General features: G+C 39.6%; 1 protein-coding gene across 9 annotated transcripts in view; it reads left to right on the top strand.

The window, feature by feature from the left end:
• Positions 1–18950, top strand: part of mical2b (microtubule associated monooxygenase, calponin and LIM domain containing 2b) — a 67909-nt gene extending 48959 nt beyond the window's left edge. For 5 of the 9 annotated variants that reach the window (XM_067588904.1, XM_067588907.1, XM_067588905.1 and 2 more), the window contains 15 exons: positions 1022–1208; positions 1495–1568; positions 2374–2455; positions 7723–7884; positions 8809–8859; positions 9999–10120; positions 10287–10493; positions 10707–10882; positions 11064–11446; positions 12472–12545; positions 12655–12744; positions 14482–14575; positions 15287–15395; positions 15519–15592; positions 17220–18950. In XM_067588904.1, the coding sequence (XP_067445005.1) occupies positions 1022–1208; positions 1495–1568; positions 2374–2455; positions 7723–7884; positions 8809–8859; positions 9999–10120; positions 10287–10493; positions 10707–10882; positions 11064–11446; positions 12472–12545; positions 12655–12744; positions 14482–14575; positions 15287–15395; positions 15519–15592; positions 17220–17485 (2151 nt within the window). In that variant the 3' untranslated portion in view covers positions 17486–18950. Of the gene's footprint in view, positions 1–1021; positions 1209–1494; positions 1569–2373; positions 2456–4678; positions 6606–7722; positions 7885–8808; positions 8860–9998; positions 10121–10286; positions 10494–10706; positions 10883–11063; positions 11447–12471; positions 12546–12654; positions 12745–14481; positions 14576–15286; positions 15396–15518; positions 15593–17219 lie in introns of those variants that run through there. The other 4 variants (XM_067588906.1, XM_067588911.1, XM_067588908.1 and 1 more) reach the window with 4 other exon arrangements.
• The last annotated feature ends 21 nt before the right edge of the window (positions 18951–18971 follow it).

Raw genomic sequence — 18971 nt, 5'->3', positions numbered from 1 at the left:
TTTCAGTCCCAACATCACTTTAGCAGTTTATCAGACTTCATGCAGCTCCCTCTGGAGCCACAAAAGGCTTTGTACAACTTTTTTCACAAATGTAGCAGCACTCCCCAACACCTGTAAACAGACTTGACTTAACTTGACCTTCTTCCTGATCAGAGTTCCCCCTTTACAAGGCTGTTAAAGAGGAACTCAGTGACATTATAAAATTGGTTTCACAGGTTCACAGGCTGAGTAGGACTGATCTTCATGTGTGAAATCGGTGCAGTGCCCCTTTAAAATTCTGTGTAAAAGACCACAAGAACACCAACTGAGGGCATTTTGTCACTATAATAAGATTACCTGAGTCTCATATGAGATTTCAGATACTAAATTCTTACTGGACTTTGTATGTTCTCATTTGGCCTAACTTGATTTTACATTACACTTGAGAGTTGACGTGATATTTTATACTCATAGGCTTTATGATGATGTAGTTTTGAGCCTCAGGCAATCCCTGTGTATACTGGTATGGATCATTCACTGCTGTAAAGTCTGTGTTCAATATAAACCATAATATTCAGATCTACTATGTTGGCTCATTTTATTGTTAACAAAAAATAGTTTTCCATGGTCAGATTGTCTAATGTGAGGTTTTCCACAGCAAGGTTTGTGGATTATCATGAGGGCTGGGACATCAATATTATTGACCTTTACTTTGAGTAAAATGAGCCGCAAAAATATTTATATACTGTATTACTTTAATGTTAAGCTTTTAATGCCATGATTCAGTTTGTCAACAGCGCTTTTTTGCACAATGCATCTATACATACAACAAACTGCAAATACCTTAAAACATGAATTTATAGCAGTTATGTCAAACACTGCTTTTAACAGTTTACCTCTTTTTATGCTGCTTTCTGACTGCTGGAACATGTGACTGTTTTTCTCAGGCATCTCTTGGAAATGAACATCGATTCAAGGGAAAAAAAAAAAAAAAAACGTCATCAAACATCTATCTAACATGTTCCGTTCTTGTCCCTCTCAGAGTGTGGTGCGTAAGGCTTTCCCTCCCGGGCTTGGTGGCAGCGATATCTGCCACTTCTGCTCCAAGCGGGTCTATGTGATGGAGAGGCTGAGCACTGAGGGCTACTTCTTCCACCGCGAGTGTTTCCGCTGTGATGTCTGTAACTGCACCCTGCGTCTGGGCGGGCACGCCTTCGACTCACAGGGGGGTACGTTTGATTCACTGTAACTATGGGTCCCTTTACCCCACATAAAACACATTGCTCTGCAGGTATAGTTTAATCACTTTGTTCTGTAAAACTTTAGAGACCTGACTTGACCTTTTTAGCCTTGTTGAAGCTCAGGTTCTACACAAAAATATATGAACGATAACTCACTTCAGTTTTTAGGTTGTCAGAGGATTAGCTGGATCATTCCAATTTTCCAATTTCATAGTTTTGTGTGTATTGGACTTTAAACCAAGCATGTTTACAATTTTGTATTCTTTTGCCACAGCAAAGTTCTACTGCAAGATGCATTATGCCCAGCGCCAATCCAGCACTCACATGGGCAGGCTCAGGAGAAGAACGGTAAGGAACACTACAGATGTTACAAACGAGCAACAAAACTAATGAGAAAATGCAAAATACAAAAGAAACTTGAAGTGTATTTTCAGCGTGGTTCACCTGCCAAACCGCCTATTTTATGTCAAACAGAAGTGCTGTTGCTCCTCCACTCGCTTGTTGTCATTTACCTGCTACATGAGGTGGACCTCAGTTCCAAGTATATATTGTTTTAATGACCATAGGATCATATGCATTTAATTATTTTACTGTTGCGCCACTTATAGGTAAAATATGATGACAATTTACAGATTGTTTAATGTCCATCCATCTGAACATGTCTGGAATTCAATGTTGCATTGTTTTGGCAGAGTTTCAGCATTTCATGTCAAAAGGCCACACCTCCAAAACTTAAGTAATCCATTATAGAAAAATTATATGAGTTTATAATTGTTTTTGGGCTACTTCAAATATAGTATGTTTCAATTTGGTGAAGACTGAATGGCAGAAATTCTAGGTGGAAATGTGAGTAGCTTACACTGGCAGCTCTGTCTCAATCCAAGAAATCCACCAATAAAATCTTTTTTTTTTTCATGAGTTATTGGCCAAAAACTCAAAATGCTTTATTACTAGTCGCATGATGGCACTATTGGTAGCTACTTGGATTATGTGGAGGGAAAAATTATAGGGAACCTGTGTACCAAGTAATATGTCTTAAGCATGTATATATTATTTGATATATTAGATGTGGAAGAATGTGTATGTGTGAATATGTAATAGAGGGTTATGTTGTACGTCATCAGTTTCCTTCTGTGTATCTTGATTCATTCAGGATGACCAAAGCCGTGCCACGCCGTCATCGTTGGACAGTGGGAACTACTCTGCGACAGACAGCGTCCAGATACAACCCGCAGGTACCCTGGTTTCCTTGCTTAGGCAAAGCCTGAGCTGGCCGAGGCGTGCTAGCCAGGCTGTGTGTGTGTTGCCTCGATGGCTGTTGGGAAGTGTGTGTGAGACTGTCACAGCTGCGGGGTCCCACGTCAGGAGCTACTCACATGACTATGTGTTCCTGTTTGAGCTGCTGAGCCTGGGCTGTCCCCTGCTCTGCATGATGCACGAGATGCTGGGACAGATGTACCAGGAGCCCCAGCTGGCCCAGCAGCAGCTCATCGGCCACCAGTTCACATAGGAGGGGGGAGTAACGAATGGGCTTGACTGGGTCAATGACCTGATTAGAATTTCTACTCTTGTACTGCCCAGAATGGATGAATCCAGGGTTGATAAAAAGTAATACTTTTGACACCAAATATTATCTATACTTCCTACATTCCAAGTGTCCATGGCCATTTTAATTTTGTGTTTTTGAAGACAAAAGTGTTTTAGTAAGCAACTTAAACAGTATATTATTATTATTATTATAAAAATGCTTCAGTTCATTAGCTTCCACTGCTCGTATTCAGTGTCTGGTGTGGCTGCACTGTGTCAAATCTGCTCTCAGTAACAGTGTACAGCACAACAGAAGGCCATTTAAAGCATATTGTCATATCATATAGGTACTCAGACTATATAGTGTAGTATAAGTAATAATGGTGTATACTGAGGTGCCCAGCACTCAGATCCTCTGGTACTTGTTGATCTTCAGGGTCTCCTGGTGTTGTACCCTGTTGAATGCATCTGTGACTCACATGGGCTTGTTCCAGGCTGCTGACACTGCAGGCATATCGGTACAGATGTAAATAATTACCTTATATCACACAGTTGTAACTGTTCAATGTCAACATTTAGACAGCACAAGGTGAAATCTGTTCCGGACACATTAGAATCTATGATCCAGTGATCTTGTTTATCCCAGAGCATCTAAATGGATGGTCAATAAATGTCAGACTTTTTCCATTCTGCACTCCAGACAGGCTTAGAGGTACCTGAAAGAGTCTGTTTTGATAATATGCCAAGGACAGACCATGTGGTGTCTAATTGCAGTCTAGTAACCTGGAACATGCTCTCTGACTCTAACCTTGAAATCCATCTGGACTGTGTTGGTTTCTTTTCAGTGAACTAAATGTGTCATAAATTTCACATGTTTTTTTTTTTGATGTTACACTGACTCTGCATATTGCATGCTGCACCTTAACTCTGCACCACAGAGATATGCAATGGAAATGCCAAAACAGTATTTTTTAAAAAATATATAATTTCAAGAAATGTAATTGTTTTTTTTGTGGTAGATGCTAGTATTTCACTTTTGTTATGTATTGTAATAGAATGATTTTGCTTCCTAAGTTTAGGGTTCATTATTTATGGTTTTTATTTTTCACAATCAAATCTGGAAAACTGTTTTGAATAATGGAAAACAGGTGTGGATTTGATGAATTGGATTATTAAAAAAAAAAAAAAAATTGCATCACAAACACCATAGTTTAACCTCTGAAAGCCTTTTTTTTTACCTGGGGACTCTAGTGCTAAAAAAGAATTTCTGAGCTGTGCACATTACAAGAGGACCCTTATTTACTTTAAAAAGTCCATGTTCTCTTGCAACACAGAACTCAACTACTTTTAGATGCATTTGGATGTCAAATCTGGTTAAAATTCAGTTCAAAAAGGTCCAATCCTTTAATAAGAATCGTGAACATTTCTGTAGAAAATCTGTAAAAACCAAAAATGATGAGCCTTATCTATAATCATTCCAAGCTGATTTTTTTTTTTTTCATTTTCCTCAACGGTGGACATATTCCGTCCACAAAGGACTGAATATTCTTGACTCAGTGAAAATATTTCACTTTGTTGTTTTTATTTCAAAGTATTGCAGTTTTTTGTTCGTAATTTTTGATGATTTTTTGTTGCATATTCGATGTTGTAAATGCTGCCTAAGGTAAAATCAATTCTGATAGTTTGGTAAAATTGTGCAGAATTGGGGATAATTCTCAAAATGCACTGAAGCACTGACCTGTTATTTGGACAGTTCTGTCATATCAGTAATTATGTCTTATTAATACCTACCGTACTATTTCTTGTAATTCTCAGCACTCATTATGTTTTCTTTGCATCTTCCATTTTCCTTTTTCTCCCCACATCTCACATTTCCCACATTTTTTTTTTTTCCTTCAATCCATTTGTTTTTTTCACTTCATTTTGTTCAGTCTGTTTCAAGTTTCCAATGCTGCACCCTCTGATTGGCTGATTCCTGTCAGCGGGGAAGGTGACGATTGGCCGGCTTCTTTCATAAGATTTTGTCATTTGGCTTTTGCATTGGCTGCCTTTGTAGTTCCGTCCCCATCCACCTAACCCAGATTTACCAATCACAAAGCACTATGGGTTCCAAGTATGGCATGTTGTAGTCGGTGAAGGTGTTATATGTTGCATCTTTATACATGTAATAGAATTCCAAATTAATTATGATAACTAGGTTAAATTATTATAAACACAAATGCCATCATGCCTCCATGTTAAGTTAAGTTAAGTTATGTTAAGTCATTAATATTTTTAGTTCCAGCATTTAAATATTATTCACTTTAAATATGTATATTATTATGTGATATCATTACATATCTACATATTTGTCATTGTCAACAACATTTCATAAAAAAAAAACAAGTATCATGAAAAGACCAAAACCAACAATGTGTTAGTCCGTCTCTCCTCCCTGCTACTACTCCGTCTGTGGACAAGCAGACCCAAGCCTGGTGGCTCCAAAGATGTAAACTTTTAAAAATGACACACAATATTGTTTGATTTTTTTTTTTTTTTTAAAGTCTCAGTAATTTCCTAAAACAGGTGGGCACTGTACTTTTTAGCTAACGTTACTTAAACAGGAAGAAATCAGGCATTTTTTGAGGACTATTTTCAGCAGTGGATTATTACACATTTAGTGTGCTAGTGTGCATTTTCAGCAGCAGGATGTTGTATTTAGGATTGATTCAAAATAAACTACAGTGTGTGTGTGTGTGTGTGTGTTTATGGTAATGTAGGAACATGACACCCAGTGGAACAGTGTGACTCACTGATGTGTTTTTAATAGTTTTTGGGCAACAATGGATCTCTATGCCACAGAGGAATAAGATATGTCAGGCTTGAGATGCACTTAGATGCAGACAACACTTGTTGGTAGGATCAGTCCATTGTTGGTTTTGGTCTTTTCATGGGATTTGTTTACAATAAGAAGAATATAGAAAATCACTCACTTATCATTTAAGGTTATTCAGATGAAGTCTGAAAGCTTTCTTTGCCATCAAAGATCAGCACCACAAAATAGATGGTAAACAGCAGATTTCTGAGTTGAACTGGTGGCACACATCATGAAGTTTAGTGTGGAGATTGTCAGAAGCTTCTGACCTTCTTTGTGTTTGTGTTAACAGTTCGATGATGCACGCATAGCACCTTTTAGTCAGTTTGTTCATCACATAATCATTCTGTTAGTTTGACGTCAGTCATAACGTTTGAGGTAACCCCACTAACGCTCATGCTGTGCTGTGTTCCTCCCTAACCTCCCTAACACAAATCATCCATCTGAATGCCCCTGAGTGACTGATTTATTTTCTCTCTGATGTTCATCATCAGCAGCCCTCATTCTTCTCAGCCCAGTTTGACAGTAACGTTATGTGTCCACATGTCTGTGGTCTGTCTGTGGTTCCCTCTGTTACAGAAGGAGGCCTCCCCCCCTCAGAGCCCCTCTCCAGATCTCTCTCATGTACCTCCTAGACTTTGCTCAAGAGATCAGCAGCCCCATAGCAGCTTTTTGCACACTGCCAGATACATTTTGTTGGCTATACTGTTTCTGTTTTGTAGTTGTGTTTATGATTGGTCTCGAAGCAGCCTGCTAGCCTTGTTATTTGTTTTCCATACTGATAATTACTGTAAAATTGCTTAATTTATGATATTTATAAGCTGTAAATATATATATATACAAAAATAAATCCCTTTTGATTACATAAATTATTTGCTTCGTCGTTTGTTACCAATTAGTTGAATTTGAATAATTCCAAGAAACCATGGCTCAGACATAATTGAACAGTTGCAATGGCTACATTTTTAAAATATTTCCATGTCCTTTAACCACGACATTAACAACTTCATCAAAAAAGTTCCTGTCAAAGCAAATCCTTTTCCCACCTTTGTGCTACGTTGACCTAACATCACCCACACAAATCATGTCCACAATCACAGCTTTTGTTAACTCAACAAATAACACATGCTTTGTAACATTTGATGAGAAGCTGAACAACCTTTAAGTGTGCAGTGGATTCAAAGGGAGGCACACAGCAGTGGGGTTATACAGTTTGCCCTTAATCACATGGCTTTAAAGGCTTCTGCTGCAAAAAATAAATAAATACCGTATAGCTAAATTGAATTGAATCTGACTGCAGTCAACCTGAACAGAACTGAAGTGAATCACATCTCCTGTCAGCTTCCTGATGGGCTCTGCAAGTGGGTCTTCTCTATCCTTTCTTCTGGGTTTGGTATCCACATGTTATCTGGTAAAGTTTTTTGTATGTGCAGTTTTCAAACCTTTGCTGTCACTTCACATCACAAGCCATTCACCCTGTGGCTTTTCCTAGTCTCTTCTGACAAACATTAAACCAAAGCAAAGTGGAAACATCATTAGGTACAAGTGAAAGAGTCTCATTAATAAAAGGCTGGGGTCATCTAATGACCAGATGTTCTCATTTCTTTGCTGTGACCAAGTGGAATCATCTTTGGAAAGATTCTGTACAATGTTGACTTCATTATTCTGTGAGTACTTAATTATGAACATGTGATGTATATTACTGTATTCATGCTTGTATGTGTATTGAGTTTAATATCATTCTGTGATGTTAGAAAACTTGAGTGGATTGCACTTTTAGACACCAGCATGTGTCATTTTCAGAAGCAGACACTATATTCACTGTGTTCACTTAACAGTTGTTGTTGTATGAAAAGTACATCAGGATTCATGTGCTGCATAACAGGAATGTATTTCTTTTGTACCTGACAGCCATTCTTAGTCACACTTCACTAATTGTTTTTGCTAATATAGCGCTGCATACAAGCAGTAGAGTGATTGGTTGTTTTAAAGTAGATTTCCAATGAGACAATATGCATGCCACAGGCTACAAGTCAGTTAATTTCCACTGTACTTTGGATATGTTAGTATTTCTTTGATGCTAGTTAATATTTAATGCCCACATATTGTTTTTATTTCCAGGTGGGGCATCCAGCTTGCATTCAGAGCAGCTTGATGACGATCAGATAAGCATTCCTGAAGACACAGAAATGGCTGTGGAAGCTCTGGAAGCTTCCTGCATAGTAAAACCCACGGCACAAGATGCCACAGGGGCTAAGGGCCAAAACCAGGACATGACCAAAGGTCAGTATGGCTCCTGTGTGGCTTAATGTCCAAGCTCCCTTATACTGCCAAGATATACAGCACACTATATGTAAACATTGTTTATCGTTGATTGACCCTAAGGAAAGTTACTCTGTATCTCTCAACGCTATTACAAAAGCTGCTGTGCTGCACAAATGGGTTTTCAGTCCCTGTTATTGCTTGAAAACATGATATTCCCTGAGGGAGAATCTTAAACTGGCTGAACTTTAAATGGTGACCCCTCTTCGTAAGCGTGAGTGTTTGTGTTGGAGTCCCTCCCCCGGTTTTGTCTGGGTGGATCAGGGTGCGGCTGACATACTGTAGCTTTTCTCCCACACTTAGCTGAGTGTTTGTTGTTCTATCTCGGCAGCAGTTTCCCTGAACTGTACACTCTGTCCACACACATTTCTGCACATGGAGAAACAATGCAAACTCATCGGTCATAGTTTTTAAAGCTGATGCATTGGCATGAACTGGGATACTGAATTGTAGCAGAGCATATCATGGTAGAATCTGAAAATCTTAGCAATTATTAGACGATAGACATCAGAATCAACCTATTTTCCATCCAGAAATCATTTCTCTGGTATAATGCTTTATGCTGAGTGATAATGGACCACCAGCATTAATCTAATGAACAGATGTTTTAGTTATAAAACTTATCTAGTTACACACTTACACTTAAGTTATCCTGTAGGGTTGTATAATCCTTAAAACAACATTTCCGGACTTGATCATTACTTACTAGGTTCTTATTTTCACTCCATATACTGTATATAAAAGTATGGAGGACCAGAGTCAGTGCACACACTGTCAATGGTCTGGTATCTGTGATCTTAATCAACCATTGAGCCAATATTCAAAAACTTTATAGTATTCAGTCTGCCTGTCTCTTATTTTGTGTGCATTTCCACTTTTTTGCAGATCACCGTAACACCAAACAGAATAGTCGCTGGAAACGGAAGATTAGAGCGAGTGAGTACCTCAGGTTTTTATTTAGTCTGTCTCTGCAATGCTTCTTCTCCATCTTCAATTAGATTTTCCTCCCTTGTAACTGTATCTGTATTCAGGTTTGACGGAGAACTGAAGCCCTGTGCCTGCCTGGTCTGTTTCTACGGACAACAGATCATTGTAATTTGGTTGGCTTACTTAGTTTGTGCAGTATCATCTTAGGAATACTGTGCATGTCTAAAGTCATGTTCTGTAGAATCATATCAGAATTATTTGTTACAGATTTCTCAGCTACAATAGTCAATAGAGACTATATATGTGTATGTATATATATATATATATATATATATATACATATGTGTGTGTGTGTATATATTTACATACACTCAGCAGCCACTTCATCAGGTACACCTGAGTATAGAATGCGTGGCAGAGCTGTTGTATTAGATTGCATAAGTGTAACTAATGAAGTGGCCAGTGAATGTATACATAAAGATGTCCTAACATAAAGACAAGAGAAGGTATAATGACAAAGTGCAGATTATAAACTGTTGTAATGCAGAATAGGCAACACCAGAGGTCAGTATTGTTCTCTTTTAAACACGTGGAAACTCTCGGGGGAACTCTGTGGGAGGTCTTGCAAATGTTCACTGTGTTCGCAGAGTTCTTTAGTTCCTGTGATTCACAGACCAAACATTTCTGGCAGTAGTTCTATCAACTTAGCCCTATTTTTGCAGGTGTATCAGGACGATTGTTTTGTCTAGTAACATGGTTTTTGTGCACACAGTGTGGGTTTGTCACATACCATTGGTTAGTCATGTAGAAGGCTTTCAGCTGTCTCAGTTATTTCGTATCACCTCTGTGACGTAAGGTTACTGCTTCACAGTGGGTGTATTTTAGTAGATACACCGCAACAGCTTTTGTCTGTATGCATCTAAAGTTCTTTTGAATGCCTCTTTGTCTTTGTTTTCATTGCATTTTATACTGAGCCAAATAAACTGCAGCACTTGTTTTAGACTTTTTCTTGAGTTCACTTAAATAACTGAAATGAAAATAACAGCTGAACTTCTGTTCCAATAGTGCTAATAATGAAAGTCATCTTTGTGTCTGCAAAGCTGATGTATATGGGAATAACATCCTTGCTGTTGTGTCTGTGTTTGCAGCGTTCCCTCTGCTCTTCATCAAGCACTTCCAGAGAAGCTGGCCGCTAGACAGAGAGGGACCAGAGACTGTCCCCGAAGCTGACTCTGACTTTGAGGAGATCACTTCAGCAGAAAAACAAACTGTATGTTCAGTGGAATTCATTGTAAATTTCAGAACAGTCTTACCATTGAGAGCCTTGTAACTAGCAGGGTTTGGTCATGCAATGCTCAAATTGCATAGATATTTTTAAGGATTTTGTATGAATAAATAGATTTTTCCGTCCACTGATAAGATTCCTGTTCACTCAGAACTCCGAAGACAGTTGCAAGACATCTGCAGATAACCAGAATCCTTCAGAGGGAAGTGAGAAGAAAGAGCACTCGTCCACCCCAAAGAAACGCTTGATGTTATCTCTTTCTCAGAAAGAGAAGCTTCTGAACTGGGACATGCTGGTCACACCAGAAGAAACTCTGAGTAACACAGACACCGAAACCACACATCAACATAAGGACCAGGTTGAGATTTTACTTATTTGTTAATGCACCAAATTCAGTTGTTGTGCTGGAGAAGAAAAAGTCTGGACATGAAAGATTTTTCTCTTTATCTCTCACCCCTTTCTTCTACAGCATAATGCAACGGTCCAAAGACAGTGATGTGAATGAGATAAGAGGAATTATTTCCACATTATATGTTGACCACATTTTTCCTGTCCTCTGATGTTTTATCAGGTACAAGCAGAGACAGAAGCAGATAAGCCTCAGACAGACTCGGGCCAGGACGGAGAACCAGCGCAGAGCCAAAGCTCAGCCTCGTCCCCCTCAGCCTTCCAGGTTATAGCCAACGCCTTCAGGAGGACATTTAGTGTGTCCAATCCCTCCAGCAGCTCCAACACAGCAGTCACAATGTTTGTATTATATTAACTATGTATATTTATCCATAGTTTATTTAAACACCACATCAGTGCTGCTGTGGGCAAGATGTTTCAGTAAAAGTCCATCCATTGTATCAGTCTAAAGTGTTTCTTTTGCTATTCATTTTCTGGATTTTGTTGTTTCATATCCTGATTTGGCTTTCTGCTTTACCAGGAGAACCAAACGTGACGGCACCCGCAAACAGAGGCCCATGTCAGAAGGAGCATTCAACTTCAACTCCCTCTCAAGTGCCATGGCTGTAGAGCTGCCCAGAGAAGAGAAGGCAGCCGGAAAGCGTGAAGCTCGGTGGGCGTCTGTAGGGGCAGATCCATGGGGGGCTGGGCGGGACCTACCCTCTCTATTGCAGCAGGTGTCCTTCAAGAGCCAGAGAGACTGTGAAGGGGTCTTCTCTGACGACATGGCCTCGCTGTCCCGCAGGAGGGTTGACCTGTTCTCTTCCCTGAGGCTGAGGAAGAGGGAGGCGTTGGAGAGCGAGGGGAATGACCAGGAGGTTCAAAAGGAAGTCAAGACAATCCTCACCAACCTCAGAAACAAAGGTTAGTGCAGCGGTTCCCAGCTTGTTTGGCTTGAGATCTTTTAAAGGTACAATAATACATTTTTGCCACATGGGGGAAACAAAATGTAAAAACAACACTGACATATTATCAACTTATATAGTTGATATGGCCAATGTGTAAGCAAGCAATTTATGCATCTGGCAGAAAGGCGGCCACATTGTCATCAATAAGAAGGTGTGTTTCAGTTGAATCAAAGTCCGACATTCCCTCTCCTGTTAGTTCTGTTTTAGTTTTCACCAACTCCTGATGGAGATATCTGGTTCTTTAGCGTCTAAATGCTTCACTGTGTTCACCAGCTGGTAGCTAACTTCTTCTGATTAGAGCCATGAAGGTTACATATAGAATTTTTACAGCTGCCTGCTGTAAACTGCACTGATGAGAGCAGTTTGATTGAACCGAAACAGTAAAGTTGTAGGCCGTAAGACCAAAACAATGACCCCCTCCCCTCCAAGCCTGTAGGAGAAGCTATGGTGGCTGCGAAAAATGCGAAAGGCCCTCTCTAGAGCCAGTGTTTGGTTTGTCTGTCGTGGACTATTGTAGAACATGGCGGTGCAACATGGCGGGCTCTGTGGAAGAGGACCCGCTCCCTATGTAGATATGAAGGGCTCATTCTAGAAAACACAAGGATTCTTATTTTCAGGTGATTATACACTAATTAAAACATACTTATGAATGTTATAATGCATTCCATTTGCTGCAGAATTTAACCCTCAGGTTTATCATGTCACCCCTCAGGGTTTCACAGGGTAATTTGGTTCAAGTGAGAAGTGATTAAAAAAGGTGTTTTTGTTCCTTGTCCTAATGGGGTTAGAAAGAAACATGAAAAATGGCCTCTGTCAAGCTTTTTATGGTGTTACCAGGTGTATACCAGGTGTCATGTATAGATTCAGACCATAAAATATTTAAATATTTTAGTTATTTTCCATAAAAATGGTGGTATAGTGACTACAGTTTCTTAACTATTCTCACTTTTTTATGTTTTTGTTGTTGATTTTTTTGTTTAGCCTCCAGTCAACAGAACCTGGAAGAGCCTTCCTCAACTGATGATGAAAATGAAACCACAGCATCTAATCAAAAGGTTTCTAGACATCATTTGTTTGTACTGCAAGTCTGCATAATGCAGGGACATGTTAACTCTATTTGCATGTGTGCACAGTTTCTGAAATGTTCTATACCTCTGGTCCCAGCTGTATTCAGAGAGACAGAGGAGGAAGCAAGAGAAGACGGTGGCCCAACAGGCTAAAAGAGAACAGCTGAAGAGGCTTCACAGAGCTCAGGTACGATTGATTCTTATTAGATGTGTTTGTGACATTATGTCTCTTAATATGGCCTGACAAAAAAATGTGAAAAAAGAAATGTTCAGTGGGTTACTGTTCCTCGAATCTGAGAAGAATTAAGAGGTCAGCTAACTTTGATACAACTCAAGTATATGGTCAGTGCAACTGCACCAAATATGTAATTATTATGGCTGGCTCAGTTTCTTCAGATTTAACAAATTATGTCTTAATGTCTGTGTGTATATAGTCTCACTCATCTAAATCACCCTTTGGGGCTGTAAAAGGGAAAATCATCTCTGGATTTAATCTTATCTCCCCACATTAACATAATAGTTTGACATTCTGGCAAATATGTGTTTTCGCTTTCTCGCCAAGAGTTAGATGAGAAGATTTAAACCTAGATAAGAGGTATGACGCTCAAGCCAGGTGGCAGTTAGCCTAGCTTAGCATAAAGACTGGAAGAAGGGGGAAACAGCTTGCCTGGTTGTGTTCAAAGGTTAAAAAAATATTTGCCTTCCAACACCTCTTAAACTCACTAATGAACATGTTATATCTTGTTTGTTTAATCAGTGCAAAAATCAATATCTGCCAGTGACTACTGCTGAAGTCATGTGAGGTTGCCAGGCAACCAGCCCAAACTCAAGAAATGTACTGCACCCGGACAAGAAATAGTTCCAGCATTCAACTTCCCATAAAAGCACCAGTTGTCCTTTTTACATTTTAGTTTTGGTACAAACAAAAGAAAGAAAAAAGAACTTTAGAGGTGCTGGTAGAATTCATTTATTTACGTAAATGTTAGCCCTGCATCCAGTCTTACTGCTAAGCTGAGCTAACTAGCTGGCTGCTGGCGGTAGCTTCATATATAGCGTATAGACATGAAAGTGATCAATTTTCTCATTTAAGTCTTGACAAGAAGGCAAATGAGCATATTTCCCATAAAGTCGTATTATTACTTTAAATTCTGGAGTTGCATTTAGGTAAAGGCAGAAAAAACTGACTAAAACAGATTATCTCCTAAATACTTAGCATGTTATTCAGAGAAGGCTGGATTCACATACAATGGCCAAACATTTTCCTCACCTCCACACACACCCAAATACTAAGAACAAGATATCTGCATGATAAAGTCCTTCAAACCTTTAAAAAATGTGAACAGTTGTCTCTGTCTGGGGTCCTCTAATGTGAGATGATACCTCATCCAGCTTTAGGGTGCAGAAGTTTCAAAATCTATAAATTTCATATTTTCTCACATAAATCTATTAGTACCTAGCCAGGTGGATAGTTTTGGTAATATTTTCCCCAGGTTTTGAGATACCTGTCTCTGAGTTTCCAGCTGTGTAATGGAGATGGAAAAATGACAACAGGAACATCTCTTTCCAGAGATGATGGTCTGGTTACTCTGAATAATTCATTCATTGGAACTGCCTTCTACCAAAGAAATAGTCCCTATGAAAATGGTTGATGGTGTTTTCTCTGGATTACCAAACATAAAAGGGAAGAGACGCTGCAGCTGAATTCTTTCTGAGCACCACAAATGAAATTTCTTTTACCTCCACTGTGCATCAAACCTCTTGGGATGAGTAGTGTGGGTGAATCAACCCATGGTACCCAAAAAATCTCATGTAGGTCTCTCGCTCTGTGGTTTTGCAGACATTTGCAGATGTTAAGATTTAACAGTTACATGATAATGATCGCTATTGATCATGTGTAATTACGTCGCATTTTTGCATCACCCAGACGATCCAGAGACAACTGGAGGAGGTTGGAGAGAAACAGAGAGATCTGGAGGAGAGAGGAGTGGCCATAGAAAAGATCATAAGAGGAGAAACAGGTACCGGACAACACACACACACACACACACACACACACACACACACACACACACAGGCCTGTACCTTACAAAGGTATTTGGCCCTGAACAAGACAAAGCTATACATTTACCAGCTACTTTTAGTGACAGAATTCTGACCGTCAACACCTTGGTTCAATCTTGGTTTACAATACAGTTCAATGGAATTCCACTGTGAAAGCCTCACTCATGTTTTTTTTCTCTAAAGGCCATTTAGAGAAAAGCAGATCATTTAGAGAAAAGCACTGCCTTGTAATCCCGGTCTGGTTAAAAGCCTCTACATACAGTTGATGGCTGTACTCACAATAGACAGTGAGACTTCATTGTTGCCTTATCTTTTTACAGTGCAAGGCTTTGTTTGTGTTCTAGTGAATAGTGAGGTCTTGGCAGGTCAAGGCTAAGCAGATGTCCTCTATGTGTGTGTGTGTGTGTGTGTGTGTGTGTGTGTGTGTGTGGTTGAGGTTTGATTCCAGTGTGAAGTTTCTTTTTTTATGGCTTTACATAATTAATGTGAAATTCTCTTGTGCTTCCTCTTTTCTAAAATATGTTTCCATCCTGCCTCTTTTCATCACTCCTACATTCATATCTACCTCTCTCTCTTCCTCCTTCCAATCCTTACCAACTCTCTTCTGTCTCAACCCTTCAATGCTTCCTTCATCCTTCTCCTTGACCTCCTCATTCCCTCACTCCCAGAAGAGTCTCAGACAGATGACAGTGACGAGGCCCAGCTTTATCAGACCTGGTTTAAACTCGTTCTGGAGAAGAACAGATTAGCGCGCTATGAGTCCGAACTCATGATTTTGTAAGTGACTGCATCTGATCACACAGAGATGAAAGACTTGTACAAGAAAACAAACATTTTATTACTGGCGTTTCAATTCCTATCACTCACCAGTAGAGGTCATCCAATTTTCTCATCTCTCAGTGCTCAGGAGCTTGAACTGGAGGACACTCAGAGCCGTCTGCAGCAAGATCTCCGACGCAGAATGGCAGTAGAAGGTAAGGTTGGACACATAAACTGGGGTACAAAAGTCCACATTGAAAATTGCTAATATTTTCATGTAAACCTGGACATAATTAGAAAGGTTGAGGATTCAGAAAAACACAAGAAGTTTTGACATGTCAAATGAAGAAGAAATATACAAGATTCTGCACTATTTCTAGGTCAGCAATCAAATTTAAGGAAATTTGTGGCATTGACTAACTTAACTCCTTTGTATAAAAGGTCAGATTTCCTTGAGTTGTATCCCTTCCATTGAATTGTTCAGATGACATTCAGGTGGATTTGATCTACTCATCGCAGGCTTATTCAAGTAACTCAAACTGCAAACAGTGTTCACCTATTATATAAATATGGCTGTGCCTCAAGTTTTCAGCAGATCACTGATTAGCAAGTAGCATTGTGATAGTGAGAAACATGGAACTTAGTGAAAGTGTCACAAGTCAAATTGTTATTCTAAGCAAAGAGGGCCTTTCTCAGTGTCAAATCATGGCTAAACTAAAGGTTTATAAGGGTTAGTGCATGGAACTCTAAAACGCTTTGCAGAAACTGGATCAGTTGTATCCAAAGCACGATCAGGCAGAACAGAAGTGACCACAACATCAGAAGATCAATACATCAAGCTTAGTCCCCTGAGAGATAGAAAAGCAACTTCATCACAGATACAGAATTTGCTAAATAAAGAACACAAGACAAGACAAAAGAAGGCTGTCTTGTTGTGGTCTCAGAGGACGAGTAGCAGTTTCTAAACCACTTCTCTAGAGGGGAAACAAGGCCAAACACTTGGGGTGGGCTAAGGAATACCAGCATTTCACAGTGGATGACTGGAAAAAAGTCCTATCTACTGATGAATCCAAGTTTGAGATTTATGGCAGCAACAGAAGGGTGTATGTAAGGAGACAAACAGGAGAGAGAACGATACCGCAGTGTATCAAACCCACAATGAAACATGGTGGTGGGAATATTCAAGTCTGGGGGTGTTTTGTTCTGGGGCCGACTCTGGAGATGGACACCTGCACTGAATTGCCTCCACCCTTCTCAAGGAGAAGTACCACTCCATTCTTCAGAGACATGCTACACTTTCTGGTTTGCATCATTCATACTGCAGCAGGATAATGACCCCTAACACACCTCAAAGCTTTGTAAGAACTACTTGAAGACCAAAGAAGACCAAGGAGTCCTGACTGTCATGGACTTTCCTCCACACTTACCTGAGCTCAACCCCATTGAACATTTATGGGGGCACTTGAAGACTGAGAAGGCAAAGCATTCTGTGACATCACAGGAAGCTCTTTGGAACGTGGTCAAGTCATGCTGGGATAACATGGGCCATCATGGGTCCATGCCAGCTCCAGTGCATGCTGTCATTAAAGCAAAATGGGAACATACCAAATACTAAGATATTCTGAAATTCATGTACATTTTTCAAAGATTCAACTTTTCACTCAAATTGTTACGCTGATATTATCATTTGTAATGAAAAAATGAATATTACATCTGAAACAAATGCAAAATAGAAGTATCTCGACTAGTGATCTCAGACTTTTGGACCTCACTGTTCAATCTGCTAGTCAGACTTAAAAGTACTCATTCCTAAATCCCTGTCCCCTTTTCACTTCACTCCAGATACAAAGAAGAGCGCCTCTGAGCTGCAGGAGGAGCAGGGGATCCTGTCTGAGATCATGAGGACGGTGGAGAAACGAGACATGTTGGTGTCTATACTTGAGGAGCAGAGGCTGAAGGAGAGGGCTGAGGACAGGGACCTGGAGAGCCTGGTGCTGTCCAAGGGCTACGAGTTCCACTGGGCCCAGGCGGATGACAGCTGGGGGCAGGAGAAGCTGGAGCAAGATTTGAATGTTGAGCACCTCGGTGGTGAGGAGCAGGATGGATAGGGAATGGTAGAAAAGTACTGCAAGGTTCTATGCAAGACTAATTTAAAGAAACAACCACATTAGTTTGTATCTGGTTTAGTCTCATAAAGCTACAAATCTAGAAAATGCAGTTAGAATGGAAATTTTATGAAAATATAGGTGTATATTTACCCTAAAGAACAGTATGAGGCTTTGTTTTTTCTCAAATTGTGCTGGTATTCTGAGCTTAGAGAGGAAGAATGGAAATGGAGCCCAGCCTCAAAACTGAACTAATGACTTCCTTATAGCTATGAGGGCTAATAACATCTCTGCCATTAAGGTTATTTGACCTCTGTGCTAAGAAGTTTAATCTGCATTGCCCAGGCTGACACTGACCTGGAACTGGATGCAATATGCTAAAGCACTTCTAATAATGTGACTAACTGCCTTTTAAATGTATGCAAACCTCTTAAAGCAAACTGACTGCCTAATCAACAGCTGCTTTATGTGGTGGCTTTTCTTTAGAGTGGAATTATTACTGTAACACTGTACACCCTCACTGGATATCACATGGAACGACTCCACACTTTTCCTGAAGTTTCAACGTTTTGCACAGCATGAATTGTTTTAAATTTGTGTCATAAATCCAGAGATGTGCTTGATGTAATTCATTGTTAGTCACTTATGTGTGTGAGTGAAAGCTCCCTTGTCAATATTATCAGTTGTTATTTTTTCACTTTGCGCTGGAACACTGTCAAATAAAATTCTGTTGTATTTACACACAGACACAAATGTACACAGGAGAACTGCAGTCAGCAGTGGTAAGGTGGACTAATGCCAGGTGGCATAAAGTTTATCATTTTTACTCTTCTGTGATACAAGTTACCTGCTTTCACTAAAACAACGTAATTCAACACTGTGTCACGGGGCAGAAAACAGCTGCTGCACAGGTTGAATTTTTTATGCGTGTTGCACATCAGGCCACACCCCAATCAGTGATGTCACAGCCCCTGTCTTCCATTAGCTGTCAACACAAACCAGCTGCTGTGACGTAATCGATTGGGGGCGTGACCTGAGATGCAACACCCCTGGAAATTTTAACTCCTAGAGGGTGGCTGGCTGTTCTGTGCAATTGAGCGAGTTAGCTTGTGAATAACTACTGTCAGTAAAACTGTGATTGTTTTGTTTTACAGCTGGTTTTAACCCAATGTGTATGGGCTGTGAACCAAAATAGTAGGGTTACCTCTGAAGCCCTCATGAGAAGATGAATAATTTGTTTACATGAGTTTTTATCCCAGGAAAAGCAACCATACTTATTATTTGGTTCCTGGACTTTAAATGTTGTTTGTTTGTGTTGTAAATTAACAAACACTGCATTCAGAATAAGTTATGTTATCATGATTAAAAACTGCAAATTGATGTGTGTTATGTTTCTACATGTTTTGGTTTTATGCTGCTTTCGTCTTTTTAATTGAAAAGAGTCTTTAATAAAAATGGATTTAAAATGTTTCGTGTTATAATGGCTTCA

This window comes from Thunnus thynnus, chromosome 5, assembly GCF_963924715.1.
Source record: "Thunnus thynnus chromosome 5, fThuThy2.1, whole genome shotgun sequence".
In the NCBI taxonomy this organism is placed as follows: domain Eukaryota; kingdom Metazoa; phylum Chordata; class Actinopteri; order Scombriformes; family Scombridae; genus Thunnus; species Thunnus thynnus.
The sequence above is the reverse complement of the archived record's forward strand: the minus strand, read 5'-3'. Positions and strand labels throughout refer to the sequence as shown.